General features: G+C 28.7%; 1 protein-coding gene across 3 annotated transcripts in view; it reads right to left on the bottom strand.

The window, feature by feature from the left end:
- The window catches only part of LOC142328468 (uncharacterized), a 167,516-nt gene extending 148,041 nt beyond the window's left edge, over positions 1–19,475 (bottom strand). For 2 of the 3 annotated variants that reach the window (XM_075372274.1, XM_075372291.1), the window contains exons 1-2: positions 19,149–19,475; positions 570–754 (exon numbers count right to left, since the gene is read on the bottom strand). In XM_075372274.1, the coding sequence (XP_075228389.1) occupies positions 570–754; positions 19,149–19,302 (339 nt within the window). In that variant the 5' untranslated portion in view covers positions 19,303–19,475. The remainder of the gene's footprint in view (positions 1–569; positions 755–19,148) is intronic. The other variant, XM_075372282.1, reaches the window with a different exon arrangement.
- Positions 19,476–19,957: the final 482 nt, after the last annotated feature.

Genomic DNA, 19,957 nt, shown 5'->3' with positions numbered 1-19,957 from the left:
ACATAAGTAAATCTTTTATTAAAACAATTGACGAGAAAATAAGAAAAGGGTGATGGATCAAGCAACTGAATTCTTTCCTTTCTCCATTTTTTGTAAACTGGAACAACCTTACCCAACTTTATAGAATTTTGAATTTGAAAAATCAGTAATTACCAGTTAGTTACACAATAAATTTATTTATGGGATCTCAATCAAATGAGAGATCAGGAAAATGTAAATATCTCTATAAAACTACCACAAACTACCCAGGAAGTGTGGATGAGAGTGGTGCCCACTATCTTGTATGAGCCTTTGAGCAATTCCTTTAGATGGGAATGTTCATTTTGTTTCACTGTCCTTCTACAGGTATTTTACCCTCTCATTATTTTTAGGCTCTACATTTTCAGGAAAAACAGAGGCAAGAAATCTTTTCTTTGTTTCTGAGAATTACTGTTCAAACAATGTAAAGTAAAAATCATGATTAAGCTTCAAATGGTTTTTTTTTAAATTTAAACTAATTTTTTGTAACAAAAATACCAAAATAGCATTAATTATGATCATTCTGGAAAAAAGACAAATTATCATCTTACCTTAAGCAGACGAAGTTTAACTTCAACACGAGCCTTTTTATATCCAAATCTCTCTAATTCCCAAGCATCCTGTGGCGAATAAGAATGGCTGAATCTTATCAGAGTCCTCTCCCATTTTTCTGTCGAAAATGACTTACGAGCTTTCCTTAATAATTTCACATGCAAGTCTATAAGGGCTTGGGGCACTATAAAAAATCCAAACAAATATCTTATATAAGGAGTACAATAAAAAAAGAAGTTAATTAAAAAATTAAAATAAACAAGTAATGTAACAAATATAATAAAAAGCATTATCCTAAATTCTGAAATTTAAAACAATTTTTAAACTTGACAATGATTCTTGAGGGGGTCACATGACTAAATGGATTGTAACTGTCAAATATTTCATATCACTAAATGTCTTTTTGTAGTATTTTATACTGTGTGCATTGTTCAGTGGCATGCTTAAAGAAAGTACGTCTTACTTAAAATTAAGTATACTAAAGTTTTTCTAAGTTTATTTAATCAATTATTCATGATTAATTGTAGGGCATTTTCACTTTACAGCTGCCCAGAAGTATTTGTTATTTCACTGATTTAAACTTGATGTGATTCCATACTGCATCTTAAAAATTAAACAAGTTGTTATTAATTTTTAATAACATTACTTTTTATTATAGCTTAAGAATACGCAAGTAGCATTATTATTGAAGGATTATACTTACTTAATTAATACTTCTTTTTTTATTAAGATAATTAATTTCTTGCTATGAAATTTAATTTTCTAGCTTCTTATTTTAAAACTGATTACATTTATTATCACTTACAAGTTTTCAAATAATCATCCCTACAAGGCAATTTATTCAAGACAAATGAATCTGTTAGATAAAAATAAATATTGACAATACAATTCCTATTTGCAAATTTATGCTGCATTGTATAAATTCATAAACATTTTTAGGAGTTGCACTAAAAGTATTTAATAATTATATTGTGTATTTATATGTATATATATATATATATATAAATATAATAATTTTTATTTTGTTTAATAGCTTGCATTTTTTATTATCTTAACCGATATCTAAATTAATTTTAATAATAATACTTTGTGTAATTATTTTTTCTTATTCACAGATTCATACACACACACACACACACGCATTTTAAAATTGTGTATTCCTTAAAGCAGGATTATTTTTTGTTATTGGATAGTAAATACTTTTTAATTATGAATTTTAAAATCATTATCACTGTAATCCCCAGGTATTCAAGGACATATCATGATTTTATTTAAAAAGAAAGTGTAAAACTAAACTGCTTTGAAGACTTGTCTAATTTAATTATTAGTAATAATCTAAGTAAATCACATGCTTATTAACACAAACACATACCCAAAATTTCAAGTTATGGTGCAGTGGGTCATACCTTTCTCTTTCCCTGCTCAATCTCTTTACTCTTAATTCTTGTCCACTCATTAACTCTTGTCTGTGTATAGAGAGGACATTTCCAAACAGATCTTGGGGTCAAATGCTGACTTTGATCTAAATATAAATTTTCAGCTTTGCATTGTAAGAAAGGCAATGATGATTATATAAATCTGGAGTCTTTCTCATCTTTTCCTTTAAAAAACCTACTAATAAGCTACTACTGAACATAAATTGACAACATTAACAGATTTTCCAGATAAGAAGATTGTCAGGTCCATTCATTTAGGTTATCAAGCATATTTAGATTTAGATTGAATAAATAATTATGTTTCTATGGATGCTCTTACTGATTTCTAGTTTTACTGGTAAATGAACCATATATTATCAAAGAATAAAAATCTTAGTCCATGTGTACATAGATCATTGTTAGGATGTTGAATGAAACAAATAACAATATTTGAGAAAGGTAGATGAACTTGAGGCAGGTTTTAAGCTACTTAAGGAAAAAATAAATCAAATAAAACACTCAATATCTAAGGCTTCAATTGATGTTTAATTGAATATGTTCCAGAGTCTGAATTTAGAGTTTATATGGTTTAGATGTTTTTAACCTAAATTTATACTTTATATTGGGATTGTCCCTATCAAGAGCAGTTGTTTAATAGCGTCTTTTAGTACTATTTATTTGTCAATTAATATTTTTTATAGTTAATTTTTATTTATTTATTTATTTACTATTTTTTTTATTTAAACTTTTTCTACAGTATCTAATGATAATGAACATTTAACCACTGAAATGACAATCTAGGTTAAGATTTTATTAAAAAACTTTTGTAAACTGTTTTTCAAATCATAATCATGTTAATACTGAAGTAAATTGTAATGTAAAAATTTGCAGTTTTAAACCAGTAAATTGTTTCCAACATCAACACCAAATTTTCCATGTTATATGAAAAGCATTGTCAGTAATCAATAACATAGCAACGATGCAGGCAGTAGTTGATGTTAGGAGAAAACTTGATACCTTTGGAAAACTTATTAGTATTAAAATACTTCTCTCCAATAGTCAGGGCTCAGATTCTGAGATTCATGCACTAAATTATTTTGGGATGAATAGCATAGCACATCTTAGCTCAGATATCAGACAGATTATCTGTCAAGCTAATTCTAAATAGAGAAACATAAAGCATTTGAAATTGGACTGGGTCTTTCTCATTTTGAGAAGCAATAATAAGGCCAGGAATATAAAAAAAAACATCTATAAACTAAGACACTTATCCGATGCTTTTAAGGCTCTACACTGCACTAATGCAGCTTTAAGTCTAATAACTACAAATCAGTTATCTTTTCTCTGATTTGGTTATCAATAAAACTGTTAAGCTAATGAAGGAGTGAGAAATTTAATAAAAAAAGATGAGATGTCTACTTTATACATCTACTTTTTCTGAGAATGTTTCACAGTAATTGTTCATGGTTTATGTATTAATAATAAACCAGGAAAACTTTTATTATCAAATGAGTTCTGAACTACTTAATTTTAATATATCACCTACAAATATCTGCAACACGGATATGTTGGTAAAACTAAATAACTTGTTGGAATTGATTACAGATCAAATAAATCTACATAATTTAATAGTTACTAAATCATTTAATTACTCTTTCATTACTACTGATGAGCTAAATTTGCCAATATCCATGGCAGAGTGGTAGCATCTCAGTCTTTCACCCAAGGGTCCTGGGTTTGAATACTGATCAGACATGGCATTTTTCATATGCTACAAAATTCCTTTTCCATATTCCTATGTCCAAGCTTTTCAAAGCTTCTGTGGTAAATTGATTCATCAAGCAAAAAAAAAAAGGTTACCTATCTATACCTTGACAAAACTTATGTGTCATCACATCTCATTTGTACATGCCGACAATTCTCAGAAGAGATTTTATGGCTATATATCAAGAGACTGGCAACAGAGACAGAAGGAAAAGAAAATAAACTCATTATTCTCACTACAGAGAAGATGCTGTTTTTGTAATGACATATTAATATTTAAGCGATTGTCAGCCTCTAAAAAATCTCAGTTTGTTGATTGTTGAATAAACATCTATAACATGTCGCCTGAAAAAAGGTAACTGTCTGGTTTGTGAAGCATGATAAAAGGTAGATGTGAAACTGACAAAGCCCCAGTTGTTGTAATGTTAAAATACTTTCTATTGATGAAATAATTCATGCAAAGGCTCACACTTTACTCAGTCCATTGTCTCCTTACCAGCCTGATTTAAATTCTATTGAACTACTCTGAGAAAAATATCAAAGGAAAACTTATAAATGAGTGCAATAATTTAAGAGAGAATTATTAGCTGAAAAGATGACTGACTGACTTACTGCCAAAATTATTTACCAAGTATCTGACAAATAATTGGCAGACGGGTTGTGTCAGTACAAGAAGGAATTAAATTGTTCTGAAACTCAGATAATATTGCAGTTAAAGAAATGAACAAAAATAATTATTTCTGTAGAAATCACAGATTTAGACAAATAAAACAAAATTATTAACATAAATTCAATAATATTTTATTTATCTATTAAGAATTTACTTAATTTTTAATGAACAAAATTGGCAATAAACAATTAACATTGATAGAAATATTTAATTTGCAAAACTATGTTGTTTAACAAAATGCTTTCACACACAATATACCTTAAATAATCTTATTTTAGTGATTATAAATTAATTTTGAAAAAAGTATAAATTACAGCAATAATTAGAAATTTACTGTTGATAAAGTCTTGTATGAAAGCTTCTGGTTCAAGTAAAAATTTTTAAATTTCTCATTCTCTCAAAATTAATCCTTTTTATTACCTTTGGAAAAAAGAAAAGTTTTTTACCAAAATAATAATGATGACATGTTTAATATAAACAAGTAGATTTTTTGAGAATATCTTTCTTATTTCAATGAAGAATAAAAATTAAAGGATTGTTTTATTTGTAAAATAAATATGTATGGCTGCTTTGGAAATCATTTACTGTATTTAATTTAGTAATGCTGTGCATGCATACGTAAGATAACTTTACTTTATGTTAATAGTTACAATACAACAATGGCGGCAATCTATGGTTTGGATATATGAGAGAAGTTTTAGTTGCTTTCTTCAGCCATTTTGTGCGAGACACTAATGTCACATATTGTATATAATACAATATTTAAAGAAATAACTTAATTTTATAATAATCCTGTTGAAAATTTTACAAAGATAGTAAAATTAAAAAAATTATTCAAAATTTTCCAAATGAATAATGCTACAAGATTAAATATTGCTTATAAAGTTTTCACTGAAAATTAAATTACAGAGATTTGTAAACATTCAACACAGTGTGTGTTTGTGTGCCCCCACACACACTCAAGTCAGTCACACTGTTTGAATGCTCAGTAAAGAACATATTTTCAATGAATTAAATTTGGAAGAATAAAAACATAATTTATTTCTTTACTAAACAATATAAACACGAGGGACGTTCATGTCAATCCAAGCATTCTGTTGGTTATACACATAAGGTACAAATGTCAGCTATTACCACATGGCACACTGGCATGAAGCAACATTAAACAACAACAACAGTCAGTCATACAGAACATGCCGTCCAATGTAGTGAATGGATATGTAGAACAGCTCATTGTAATGAAACTTCACGTGAAGGAAGGTGTAAAATCTGATGAGATTTACTTGTGATTCCTCACACAGTACAGTGATGAGACTCTTAGTCGAGTCGTAGTAAAACAACTGAGTGGAGCAAATGTTTTAAAGAAGACTGCACTCAATGAGCGACAATCCTAGTCAAGGTGGTTCAGAGCCACCAAAGTTGTCCTCAGTTTTTTTTAGGATAAAAATGGCATCATTCATGTATATTTTCTACCTTGTGGAGTCAATATTAACAGTAAGTACTACTGCAAAGTTCTTCAAGATGTACACAATGCTCAGTGCAAAAAACAGCCTGGTGCAATCACTAAAAGCATTCTGTTTCTGCAGGCCAATGCATGACTGCATACAGCTCATAGTACAACATGCACACTACAAGATCTTGGTAGTCCGGACCTTGATCCCAGCGATCTTCACCTGCTCAGGCCCTTGAAATTGTTCCTGGAATGCCAGCATTTCAACAACAACAACAATGAGGTGAAGCAACCAGTCCTATCTTGATTTCAATGTGACCACAAATCTTTCTACACAGCGGGTATCCAGGCACGAGTGAAACACTGGGATTAATGTATAAATGTAGTAGGGGATTAAGAAATAGAAGTATGTTTCACTGTCATAAATTGTGTTCTACATTTATTAAACATTAATAGTCCTGGATTGAGCTGAATGCCTCTCATAATAAACAAGTATTTCCACTGAATTTTGATATTCAAATCTATAGTTTTGATACTATAAAGGGAGGCTGAAATGTAATGAATAATTGTTTATAACTCGCAAATAAAAAATATTCAAATGAAACAAATACGGCATAAAAGTGTTTTATTTACAAAACTTATTTAAATAACTTATATTTATACTTTACTTACAAACGTTCATTAATTTTTCTATGTAATCACTACATACAGCTATACATTTCTTCTAACAGCGAACCAGTTTTATTATTCTGCCAATGGAGAATGCTAACGATATTTCCTTTGATCTATGACCTCATTGTATCCTTCACTTCATCATCCAAGGTGAAATGAATATCTTTAATAAACTTTTCTTTTTTTTCAGAAAATCATTGGGCACTAAATCTAGTGAATATGGAAGCTGTGATATAGGTTCAAATTTCAACTTTACAAGAGCCTCAGCAGTTGCATGTGATCTGGGTGGCCAGGCATTCTGCTGCAGAATTACCGGCTCTATGGATTGTCAAACACAGCTCACATATGATATCACCTATGATATTTTAGCATGTGTTTAAGAGGCACCAAAATTTGTAGAAAGACCTCCTTTTGGTGCTTATAATCAATCACAGAGACATATCTACCACTGCGAGGTTAATCTTCAATATTCATGTTATCAGCTTCTGATGCACAAAATTTTACTGCCTTCAGTACTTCAAACAACATTTGCATAAACGGCTTTTAGACAACGATGAATGTTATTAACGGTCACTTTTTCTCTGCTGTTAATACAATCACAGCATGTTGGTCAATTACAATGGTAATTGATGGAAAATACAGCGAAAAAACTTTTTGAAATCTTAATGGTAGAGGAATGAAACTACATAATAGCAGTACCTGTTGCTATGTGCAACATTTTGTTCTCCCATTACGTTCCAGTGTGCATTATATTTCAACCACCCCACATAACTAAACTTTTGCTTAGGAACTTGCATAATTTTTTATTTTATTTTTCAAGAATAATTAAAGCTATCCCTTTCTACTAGTTCATTTATCTACTTATGTGAGATTCATTTCAATATTTAGCATCCAATCACATAGAAAGAATAAAATTATCGATGATAAATAAACTATTTTACATTATGGGATGGTTTTTAAGCAGAGATTAAGAATAAAACTCATATAAAATCAATTAATTTAATGTGAACATACGTTATCAAAATTTGTTAAACGTAGCAATTATAAGAAAGAAAAATTAATTCAAAAGAATGTGCTTGAACACACTTAGCAATCATAAAAACCTAACAAAAATAGTTATTTTATGCTGCCTAACTTTACTGTATTACAAAAATAAGAACACATTTTTGCTTACAAACAATATTAATTTCAAAAAGCATGCAAAAGCAGCTGCATTTTAAAAGTGATATAATTGTCTCACAGTAAAGAAAAATAATTAAATCACAGAAGCATATTTTAATTTAAAATAAAACTGTAAAATATTATAAATACTGAAAAATGAAAATGAAAATGATTTTATATATAGTTGTTTCTCTGACAGCACCACAAGTTTCAACAACATCCAATAAAATTAACTGCATCTAGCATTCTTAAACTCAGTGGTATACATGAACCATACCTCTACAATGATTCATTAAAGCAGTAATAAGCAAGAAAAAATAGCATAAATTCCATCAAGAACTAAGGTACTCTGTCATATGGTATTACACAACACAGTTATAAACATCACAAATGAAAACATTTTAGGTATTTCAACAAGAAAAAAATTTTTTTTTAAATTTGGGTTTCTACAAGAGGTGCATATTGTTACCACAATATTAGTGTTTCATTTATATAAAAAAGTAACTTCAAGAAAATTCAAATCAAACTATCAAAAGTTAAAAAATTTATCAAAACTTAAATTTTTTTAGGCATGATGTTTCAAGAGAACATTATTTTGTAATATTTTCTGAATAAAAAAAAGTAAACATGTATAAATAAAATTTTTTTTCCAAAACTTAAAAAAAAGAATGAATCACTTTAACAGATAAGACACTACCCAAATTTTATGTTCGCAGATAAATTTGGTCCTAGGTTACGAAACCAAATAGATTTCAATATGTACAAAGAAGTTTATACATATGTACAGAATTTTTTAGTTAAGACTTAAGCAGTGACTCAGAGATCTCAAAATATCATGAACAAAAATCTAGGAGAATCACATTACAATTGACAGCAATGCTTTTTCTGTTGCGTTGTTTTCCATCCAACATACTCTTGGGATGAGCAGATTAAGATTGATTCATATTCAAATCTGGATTGAATAAGTTTTTAATTTTCACTTATTTCAGAGCAATATAAAAGAATAACTACTACAAAAAAGTTGTATTACTAAAATTTAATCAGTTACGGAGAAAAAGTGATTTTGTTTTTTGCTAAAAAAAAATAAAAAAGGCAGCAGTGAAATAGTTTAAATCACTAGTGTACTGATAAATATTTGCTAATTTTCATTCTTCTAATGATTGATTTTGAAGAAAAAAAATTATGGCAAGAGAATCAAATAATCATATTAGTTGAAAACCAATCATTGCATTGCAGTATACATTTTTCCTTAAGACTGTATAAATATTAGATGTACAATACATTCTGAGCTAATAATTTCACAAGTTAGCCTTTTGGAGGGAGAAACACAACCAATGAGAAACAAATAAAAGATGAAACCTCTTTATTAAATTTGCAACAATCAATTAACCAATAATTTTTCATTTTCTCTTTAAACATGCTTTTTATAAATTAATGGTACTTATATCTTAATTCTTAACACATCCTTTAAATATTGGTTTTCATACAAATAACATGAACAGTTTATACATAATTCATAAGTCACAATATTCAATTAAAAAAAAAAATAATAATGTGAGAAATATACTGAAAATGCAAGCCTGGTTAATTAACTACCAAATTAATAAAATTTAAAGTTTTAATTAACGTTTTTATTTTGAAAAAAGCATACAGAATTTTGGAAAATTTGACATAGAAAAATAGTGTAACTGGGTAATCATAAACTACTGTCAAGATTACAAAACAACACTCTTTATTAAGAAAACACACATTTTATAAATTATTATTTTAATCAAATTAATCTGAGAAGGGAAGATAACCAAAGATTACTTTTTTCTGAACAAATAATTTTGATGATGGTTAGTTTACATACAGAAATAATTCTCTTAAGTTTGAAAAATATTAAGAATGCATCAATTCATGTGTTTATAGAACATGAATACTTCCACACAGTTAATTATAATCGCCACTACATCCAATACTCTATTAGTCATTTTTTACAAATAAAAATGAAAGGAATTAAGTCAAACATTCTGACGTAGCTATGTCATTACTGTAACTGACACATACATGGAATTATCTAATACTATAATTTTTATAATATATTTACCACTCATGAATGTGATAATTGTACAAACCTCAAAATCATGTAAAATCCAATTTTATCTTATATAAGTGATTAATTCCATAGTATCTTAATTCCAACAGAACACTGCAAAATAATTCTTATCTTTTCTCATAACACTGAAATAATTTCTTCTCATAAAACAGAAATAATTTCTTTTATGTGCTTAAGGATTTTCAAAAACTGACTTTATAATGTCAGAAAAATATTTTTTTCTCATATTTTATTTGGCTGGTACATTAAATTCTTTATTTATTTCTTTCATTCTTATTTCTGTTCTGTGATTAACTAGTTCAATTTAATTTAACCCTTTTGTATTAATCAAGAGGCTGAATTACTTGGAAGTCAAGGAATTTTTTTCACAATAATTAATTTGATTTATTTTCAAAGAATTATTTAGGTACTGGTCTTTAAATTATTTTAAGTAAACTTGGACAACTGTAGCACAGAACCACTTTCTACAGGAAAAATTATGTACCTAAACAAGTGTCATGACTATTAATATTTAAATGATATTTTAATTCATTTTATAATCATATATTTTAGTGATATGTTAATCCCCATTTTTACTACAAACTAAGTTTTATTGCTAAACACTATAGAGTTTTCCAAGGGTTTGGAGGAAAGAATCATCATACCTGAAATATTCTCATTAGGAATATAATATTACCTTCTTTTGTATCACTAACTGATTGACAGATGTTTCTTCACATCTATAAACCAAATGCAAAACAAAAGTGTATTGTGGAACTGTGGAATTAACTCTACTTGAAATTCTGAATGGCCAAATAGATGTTCTGATCTGCATGCAACTAAGCTCTTTGCAGCTGTTGAGTTTCTGATGGTTATAACTGGCCATTGCCATTCTCAAGACATCTTTATGCATCTCACAACTGTTCTTAATAATATAAATATGAAATGAGATACGCAAAACTTTATGAATATGTTTTACAATCTAAAAGACTGAATGCTCTTCAGGAAGTTGATGGTGGCCACCTCATAAAATAAATGAATTTTAAAGGATTTTTAAATATTGAATCCCACAGTTGTATTCATATATTCTTCTTATTGACAGACATCCTAGACAAAGTTTATGAACATCTTGTGACAAATATTTGATTTATAACCATGCTAATACAATAGTTATGGGTTGATCCATTTGAAGTGACCCAAGGGTGGTTGCTATACAAATTAAAAAAAAAAATTGAAACTTACCCACTGTCCCTACGTGTCTCAGGACCTTAAAACTATTTTTTTTTTTTTTTTTTTACTTTTTATTTAAGCAGTTTGCCTGTGGCGGCCATTTTTGTTACAGTGTTCACACCTATTTTTTTGACTGTAAGACTTCAAGGAAAAAATCATAACTAAAAAGCTATTGATCCTGGAAGATTGAAACAAAGAGTGATTAAATCATATTTTTTCAAGCTAAAAAATTGGTCCGTAGTTTATTTACCTACCTCTCTTCTTTCTATGAGAAAATTACCAATAAAGTTGAACATGAAAAACGGTGATATTTCATTTTTGGTAATTTTTTTCAGAGGCAGGGATGTCATACATAGTTTGAATTATTGTTTTATATGTAGGTATATGTTAGTACTCTTACCAAATAATATTAATAGTGATACACTTACCCCTAAAATTTTATGAATTTTTAAAAACTTAAAAAAAAAATTCAAATTTTGGCTTCAAACAACTCTGATAAAAGGGGCTAGTGATAAAAATTTCAAACTGGCTCAACTTAGTGTTGTGCCAGTTTTTTTTTTTAAGATGTTTATGTCAAATAGAACTAATAAAAAAGTTATAACATCTCAAAAATCATGAAAAACCTGTTAAAAGCGATACCATTTTGGCTCATTAAATAAGTACTCCAAGAGGGTTTCTTGTCTTCTTGGCACTTTAATATTTTTATACTTATTACTATAGTTGAAATAAACTTGTTTGAACCATTCAACCGCATGTTCATGTTATTTTACAGGTGCTTTTTACAAGTCACTTCCAATTATCAGGAAAATTCATGTTGCAACATGCTCTTTTATGCATATTGCATCATTTAGCTTTGCAGTTGCAGATTGGTCAGTCTGATATTAGTCAGTGACCTGTTTACATCTTTACTGAGTGTCTCAAATTTCATCCTGTTTTTGAAAGCGTTTAAAAATAAATAAGTTTTACTTAATATTACATTTGCAAATTTTAAATCAGTTAAATTTTTACATAATTTTCAAGTAATTTCACATAAAACAATGGAAGCACAATGTTCCATAGGAATTTATGTGAATGAAGAGTGTCATAAAACAGTGTATGGTATAGTGCCAAAGAACTCATAAAAAATTTGTGAATTTAGTGATGAAAACCAACAACTTATTTTTTTTAAGCGTTAATTCAGGTGTTGCTAGTGTTTGTAAATATCATGAAAAAAGGTTTTTGTCAAAATTCAGTTACCTATATGGACAGTTCTGTTGTGACCCTTTTCATAAAAAACGGTTAAGAAAAACTTAAGACAACTAACATTTTAGCAAGCTCTTAAGAACACATTTTTCCAAATTTAAATTTAGTTCCTGGAAAGTCTCTTTGTGTTAAATGTTTCAGAAGTATTTTTTCTCAACAGAACAAAGAACATATGAATGCGAAGACCAAGAGGAATACATTGCCTCACATCACAATATTGAACAATTGGATGATGCTGCTTGTAGCATTTTGGGTGTATCACCTCCATCAAAATTGAAAAAAATTAAGCACGGATCAAAGGCTATCAGCATTAAAATTTAAAATAAATAAGGTATCTGAAAAATAATAAACTTTCACTGCTACAAAAACAGGCTATTTCAATGAAGAATAATTAAAATTTATTTTTTCTTTGATAGTGTTTACAAAAACAAGCCAATATAAAAATAAAATTGAATTCTTGAAAAAAGATGTAGGCTATTCATTGAAATATCTGTTTGGGTAAGTTTTTCAAACATTCTTGAAACAAAATTGTATTAGGTTACTGGTATTGGTTAAGTTATCATTAAATTACAACCTATCATTAATAATTTTTAAAAAAATACTTAACAAATATTGAAAACTTAACTTCAACACAGGAACTAAATATAAAAATTATATAAAATATGTAACGCACAAAGAAAAGAGACCACTTGGAGCATTTATTTAGCAAGTCAAAATGGTATCGCCTTTAACAGGTTTTTCATGATTTTTGAGAGGTATAACTTTTCAGGTACTTACGTATTAACACCACCGCAGCTACAGCTTTATTTAAAAACAAAGTAGTCAATTGGATTTCAGTGGAAAATGAACAGTCTCTTTATTAGTCTATTTATTTAGTAAATGGTTATTTATATTTATTAATTTTATAAATATAATTTAAACAAACTTAATCTACGCTCGCTATCGCTAACCTTGACTAATTAACACCGTAATTTTTTGAGTATTTATTTAATAAATTCAGTAATTTTTGCAATTATTTATTATTTAAATAACCAAAACATTCCTGTTAATTAGTCAAGGTTAGCGGACGAAGCGAGCGTAGGTTAAGTTTGCTACTTCATTTTTAAATAAAGCTGTAGCTGCGGTGGCGTTAATACGTTAAGTACCCTTTTTTATTAGTACAATATACAAGGAATTTTTATATTTACCATAAACATCTACAAAAACACTGCAAGTTGTGTAAATTTGAGATTTTTATCACCAGCCCCATCAGAGTTATGTCAAAATTTGAATTTAAAAAAAAAATTATTTTCAAAAATTCATAAAAATTTAGGATATATCAACATAAACATTATTTATGGTAAAAGTACTAACATATACCTACATATAAAAAAATAATTCAAACTGTGTATGACATCCCTGCCTCTTGAAAAAAAATACCAATAGTGAAATTTCACTGTTTTTCACATTCAACTTTATTGATAATTTTCTCACAGAAAGAAGAGAGATAGGTAAATAAATCCCTGGACCAATTTTTTAGCTTGAAAAAAAATGAGTAATTGTTTTTGTTTCAACCTTCCAGGGCCAATAGTTTTTTAGTTACGACTTTTTCCGTAAACCATAACAATCACAAAATAGGTGTGCGCATCGTAACAAAAATGGCCATCACAGGTAAACTACTAAAAATTAAAAAAAATAGTTTTAAGGTCCTGAAACATGTAGGAAACAAGTGGGTAAGTTTCTTTTTTTTTTTGAATTGGTCAAGCAACCAGCAATTTTTTTGGGACACTTCAAATGGATTGACCCTTATCTGGAAAATAGTTTTGTGCGAGTATATACTTTGCACACCTCAGCAGTTACCAACTTACATAAAAATTCTTCTTTTATTCATTGGCAAGCCAAAATGCCATAATGCCAAGTTTGTTTATGTTTATGGCTGTTACTAAGTAGACTGATAGTACCAGGTCTGTAATTTTTATTTTGTATAGTATTTACAGGATGTGGTTAAAAAATTAAAATTTCTGTAAATCGATAGTTTTTCTGATAGTATTTTTAGGAGGTGGGACTAAATGATTAATAAAAACAAGAAAATGAACAAAATGAAACTTTAACTAAACAAACATTTTAAATAACTTTGTAGGCAATTGACTAAAAAGTTTGAAAATTCATAATTTTCATGTTCACACTTGAATTTCTTAAAATTTCATTATCAAAAAGAACATCTTACAAAGTTCTCTTTGGTGGTCAGAATTTGATGAAATTTTTGAACAACGTGATGTAAAAAAAAATGGCTAATTAATTGAAAATTTACAAAGAAAATGCTGTAAGCATAACTATATTGTTTGAATCAATGATGTTTTATGATAAAAAATAACTAAGGTCTGTCCTAGAATATGGTGCAGCAGAAATAAATGTGGATTCAGCACATATAAGTAATATCTTAGTAGTTTAGGCCAAGTCATTCTGTCACTCCCACATGTAAGTGCAATTATTGCTTTACGCATATAATAATAAACTGTAAGCTATCACTTGTCTGGCTCCATGACATGCTGATGATAAGCAATAAAAAATTTTGTTGAGTCTTTGTTTGATGTTTAGTAGGGATAACATCATTTTTGTAATCCTTCACAAAAATATTCAGTTCAGCGAAAGAAAGTATTTCAATTATAAAATACTGTGTTTCTGTATGGCATGATACAGTTTTATACTTCATTTTTATAAAAGTTTTATTTAGTGTTATTTCAATTTATACTGTGTTTTAGTGCCAAACAGCGAGTGATTCTGTTATAAAACATAAACCGGGAAAACTCTTAAAGTAGCTTAAAAAAAAAATTAATAATCAGCAATGTATATATAACCTTAAAACAAGATAACCCTGAAACTGGAGTTAGAGTCAATGCTTGGAAAGCAAGTAATCCACCAATTGTTAGTGAAAGAACAATTTTTAATAAAATGAAGAAACACAAAATTGATGGTAAACATGTTAGCTCTAAAAAGACTCAAAAGCATGTGAAAATTATGAAAAGTTGGACAATTTTACTAAAAATGCTAAGAAAAAAAAGTTAATTCATTTTACTTCAATAACAAGTGTCCTAACTTGAACAAAATATTAAATGCCGTAAATACCAATTCTGAACTACCAAATTTTTCTAGAAGTACATTATATTGTATTTTAAAATCAATGCATCTTCGTTTTATGTTCAGAAAAAATAATTCTTTATTGATTGAATGCGAAAATATCATTTCATGATGTAGGGAATATATTTAAGAGAAATTACATGATTTCATGAGAAGAGCAAGACAATTTATTATCTAGATGAAACTTATCATAGGGGCATGTACAGGTAAATAAATGTATGGGTGGATAAAGAAATAAGAAGCACAAAAGACGCTTTTACGAATGGTTTGCAAACCGAGGTGAAAACCCTGGCTGGAAAAGGTAAATGATTAATAGTAGTACATTTTGAAAGTGGAAATGGGTTTTTGAATGATGGTTTATGGGTATTCCAGATCTTACCAAGAGTTATCACATGAGCTTACCAAGTTAGTTATCACATGAAATGAATGGTAACAATTATATGCAGTGATTTAAAAAAATTGTTGAAACTGTAACCGAAGGATCCATCACAGTAACAGATAATGCGCTGCATCATTGCCTGAGAAATGAAAAGATTTGAAATGCTACAACCCAAAAATTACTGAATGATTAAAATTGCATACACCAAGACATGTCAAAAGTAGAACTTTTAAAAATAGTAAAATCTATATAAAATATATTCATTATCACATAGATGAAATCGTAAAATCAAAAAAATTTGTTGTGTTGCATCTTCCTCCATATCACTGCAATTTTAACCTGATAGAACTGATATGGGCACAAGTCAAAGGCTACATTGGGAATAATAACACAACATTATGTTAAGTGATGTAAAAAAATTATTGATATTAGGTGTAACCCACCGGGTTGGTCTAGTGGTGAACGCATCTTCCCAAATCACCTGATTTGGAAGTCGAGAGTTCCAGCGTTCAAGTCCTAGTAAAGCCAGCTATTTTTACACGGACTTGAATACTAGATCGTGGATACCGGTGTTCTTTGGTGGTTGGGTTTCAATTAACCACACATCTCAGGTATGGTGGAACTGAGAATGTACAAGACTACACTCATAATATCATTCTCATTCATCCTCTGAAGTATTATCTAAACGGTAGTTACCGTTTAGATAATACTTCAGAGGAAACAGAAAAAGAACTAAACAGGACTTCAGACTAAACAGGAAAAAGAATAAATGATATTAGGTGTAAAGAAGTACATGCAAATGCCTGAAAAAATTGCATTCAACATGTAATTAATGAAGAAAAAAAGCATGGGGGAAACAAGCAGGCAGTTTGTGTAAAAATATTATTGCAGAAATTTGGGAAATGATGACAATAGTTCAACAGAAAGTAGTTTATTGGTACTGAAGAAATTTTAATACAGCGGTAACATACTTTCTTTAAATTTTTATTTTTAAGAGAAATATATCATTTTATCACAACTTTCTCATTTTTTTTATTACAAGCTATTTTTACTTCACTTTTTAAGCAAAAAGTAAAGAGAACTGTTTTTTCTCCGATGGACTTGCTAAATTAAATTAGAATAATCATACTATTATGTTTTGGTTTGCTGCATGCTTTTGTTAAACAAAATATGGTAAAATTTAATAAAAATTAAAGAATGTTTTTCTTAATGGCCAACAGAAGTAATAAAAAAAAAATTCCTGGTAGTTTCTTCAATAAACAATTACAATGGTTAAATTACATTTAAAAAGTGTCTGCATGTAGAACCATAAGTTATCAAATATATTTCATATTTAGAATCTACTTATAATGGAGAAAGCTGACCGTCTTACGAAGGATATTACAATTATTGCAATCATATTTTTCAATAAGACAGGGATTAAACAAGAAATTCCTACAAGATTATAGCTATAATTTTCATTACTTTCACTGCATATTATTCAAACCCTACCACTGTAAATTTTTGTTTCTGTGTTGAGGTCATATCAATCAATTCAGTTGGCAATCTCAACTATTACTGAAAGGGTTTTCAAGAACTGTTCCTTTATCTAGTCTCTCCAAAGACAACCACTCAAGGTGGTAATGTTAATGGTAAAGAAATTGAAACCTATGGTATGGTTATCTGATTCTCAGATAATTACAAGCTTTCTCTCACCAATTATAAAGATCCCAAAGAGAGGATGCGTCCTCAATTCCAGGGACAAATGATCCCTAGAGGGAGCACGAGTTGAAATAAATCTTAATATGTGAAAGGAATTTTATTATTACACTGCTATTTCTAACTTCCTTTGTAATTCAAACAGTAAAATTACAATGAAACATTCTAAGCAATACTAAAAGCATGTTAGCTCAAGGAAGAATAGCCTTAATGGAGGAAATAAATATACCACTGTTCATACAGTTTAGCTATAGAAAGAAATGTTAAAATATATTTGTATGGAGAGTAACACTGTACAGCAGAAATGTCTAGATAACATAAATTAAGAAAGGCAAAGAACAAAGCCTTTTGAAAAGTGGTGATATAGAAAATTTTAAAAATAAAGCGACTAACAAGGTTCAATAGAAGTATGTAGAATATATATTAACACACCCAGTTTTAATAATGAAAAGTGTAAAAGATGTACTCTACTTAAAATATGTAAAGCAGATAACTAAAGATTTAGGAAATAAAAAAATGTTTGAAATTATAAGTATAATTAAGTATCAGTGCACAACAAAAATGAATGTTGAAATTTATCACACTAGTCATGTGACAAACTACAAAAAATATATAAATCCACCTCATTTGATCAGGTCCTTTTTAATGATTCTTCTCTGAATCTAAGCAGTTTATATCGAATAGCTTTTGCAAGAACATATAACTAAAGGTATGTCTTTCATTTCTTTGGGTAAATTATTGGCCAGGTATGTAGAATCTAGTTTTATTTTGATAAAATGTTTCTCTTTTGATTTAACATTGGAATAACCAATGTAAGTGTGACTATACCCACAAATATCAGGAATGAGTGAAAAAATATAAACATTTATAAAATTATACAGGAAGCAGAATGCAATAGAGCTAAAAAAAAATAATAAATTTCCTACACAAATAAGTTCGGACAGAAATTGCCAATAATATAATAATTATGAAGTAATATTGGTAAAACATTACAATAGATGTAGATCAACAACACTGTTCTCAAATGATAGTGAAAAATGAAACATATGAAGGAAAAAATTAAAACTTTGATATTGAAATAAAACTCATTTAATAATAAAAGATTAAATGATTTATATTAAAGCATCACTTCAAACAAAGGACAGAAGGTTTTTTTAACAACAGATTAATAAACTATTATAAAAATTACAGAAGAATGTTGATTTGTTTACATAAAACTCTGTCATAAAAAACAATAATAAAGATTATAAAAATCGAGGTTAGAACAAATATGCTATGTACACAATTAAAACCATTAATTCTGTTTTAATATATTAACATGAAAAATAAATAAGTTTAGGTTTATACTAAGAGGCATTCAAATAAATAAACATAGGGATCCAATAAACCAGTAGAATCGCTGAAAGAAGAAAATTTAACACTAAGTGTTAAAAAATGATAACCTTTGTAATAAGAAATTAATTACAGTAGCGGAGGGGAGCTCAGTACAATCCAACGAGATTTAAGAACTGAATCACCATTTCAGAAAGAAAATTTAAGGTACAGGTAATTTCAGATAATAAGTTCCATAGAAGTGTAGCTTAACTGCCCAAAAATGGACCATAAACAATAATATACATAATATTATAACTTCTGCGCCATAATCCAAAATAATGTCGACCAGTGTCAAACAAAACTATTTTTAATTATTTTTTAAAACTTACCTTCTTCCGTATCTTCTATCATTTCTTGTAGTTCTGCAAACGTTGGATGAGGTATACCACACTGTACAGCAAATCTTTCCAAAAACGAACAGATAACAGCAAAATTTGGGTCAGCTGCACAAGACTGACAAGAAGCTTCTTTCTCAGTCGCCATTTTCCTTCGCTTACTATACGAAACTCATGAACTCGGAAGACCTCTCTGATGCCCACATTTAAATAGTTCTAAAAAAAACTTACATGTCAATAAAAAATAAAATAAGTTCTAGCTGTTACAACAGAAAATAGAATTGCTTCATTCATAATAGACGAACTGGAATAACCATATTCTATAAAATATGGATCTACATTTGACCAAAAAATAAAACAACTTTCAACGCGATCTGTTGGCTTACTCAATACTGATCAGTTTTCACGTTCTCACCGCGTTTTGTTCGAACTAGATTAGATTTTGGTTATGGAAAGCGTATATTTTGCAAAAATTACAGTTATCAAAAATAAGAAGTTTGAATTTTATTATTGTGACCAAAGGCATGCTTTACGCTTATTATAACGTGGAAAATGAGATGGACGAAGTAGGTGAAAAAGTACCTGTCCACGCCGGGAATCGATGCCGGAACAAAGTTTCTTGAATTCCAACTAACTTGGTCATTGGAGAATTGTATTATCTGGGTCTACGGTCAGAGTTACGACCAGATTTTTCAAAATAATGTGTTTCACCAGTTGTGTATTACTGATGTAATGAAACCAAATAGCTATGTTAAGAGATTACCATAGCTACTTGTCTCACTAATCGAATAAAGTTAACTTGA

Source organism: Lycorma delicatula, chromosome 1 (genome assembly GCF_047948215.1).
Source record: "Lycorma delicatula isolate Av1 chromosome 1, ASM4794821v1, whole genome shotgun sequence".
Taxonomy (NCBI): Eukaryota; Metazoa; Arthropoda; class Insecta; order Hemiptera; family Fulgoridae; genus Lycorma; species Lycorma delicatula.
The sequence above is the reverse complement of the archived record's forward strand: the minus strand, read 5'-3'. Positions and strand labels throughout refer to the sequence as shown.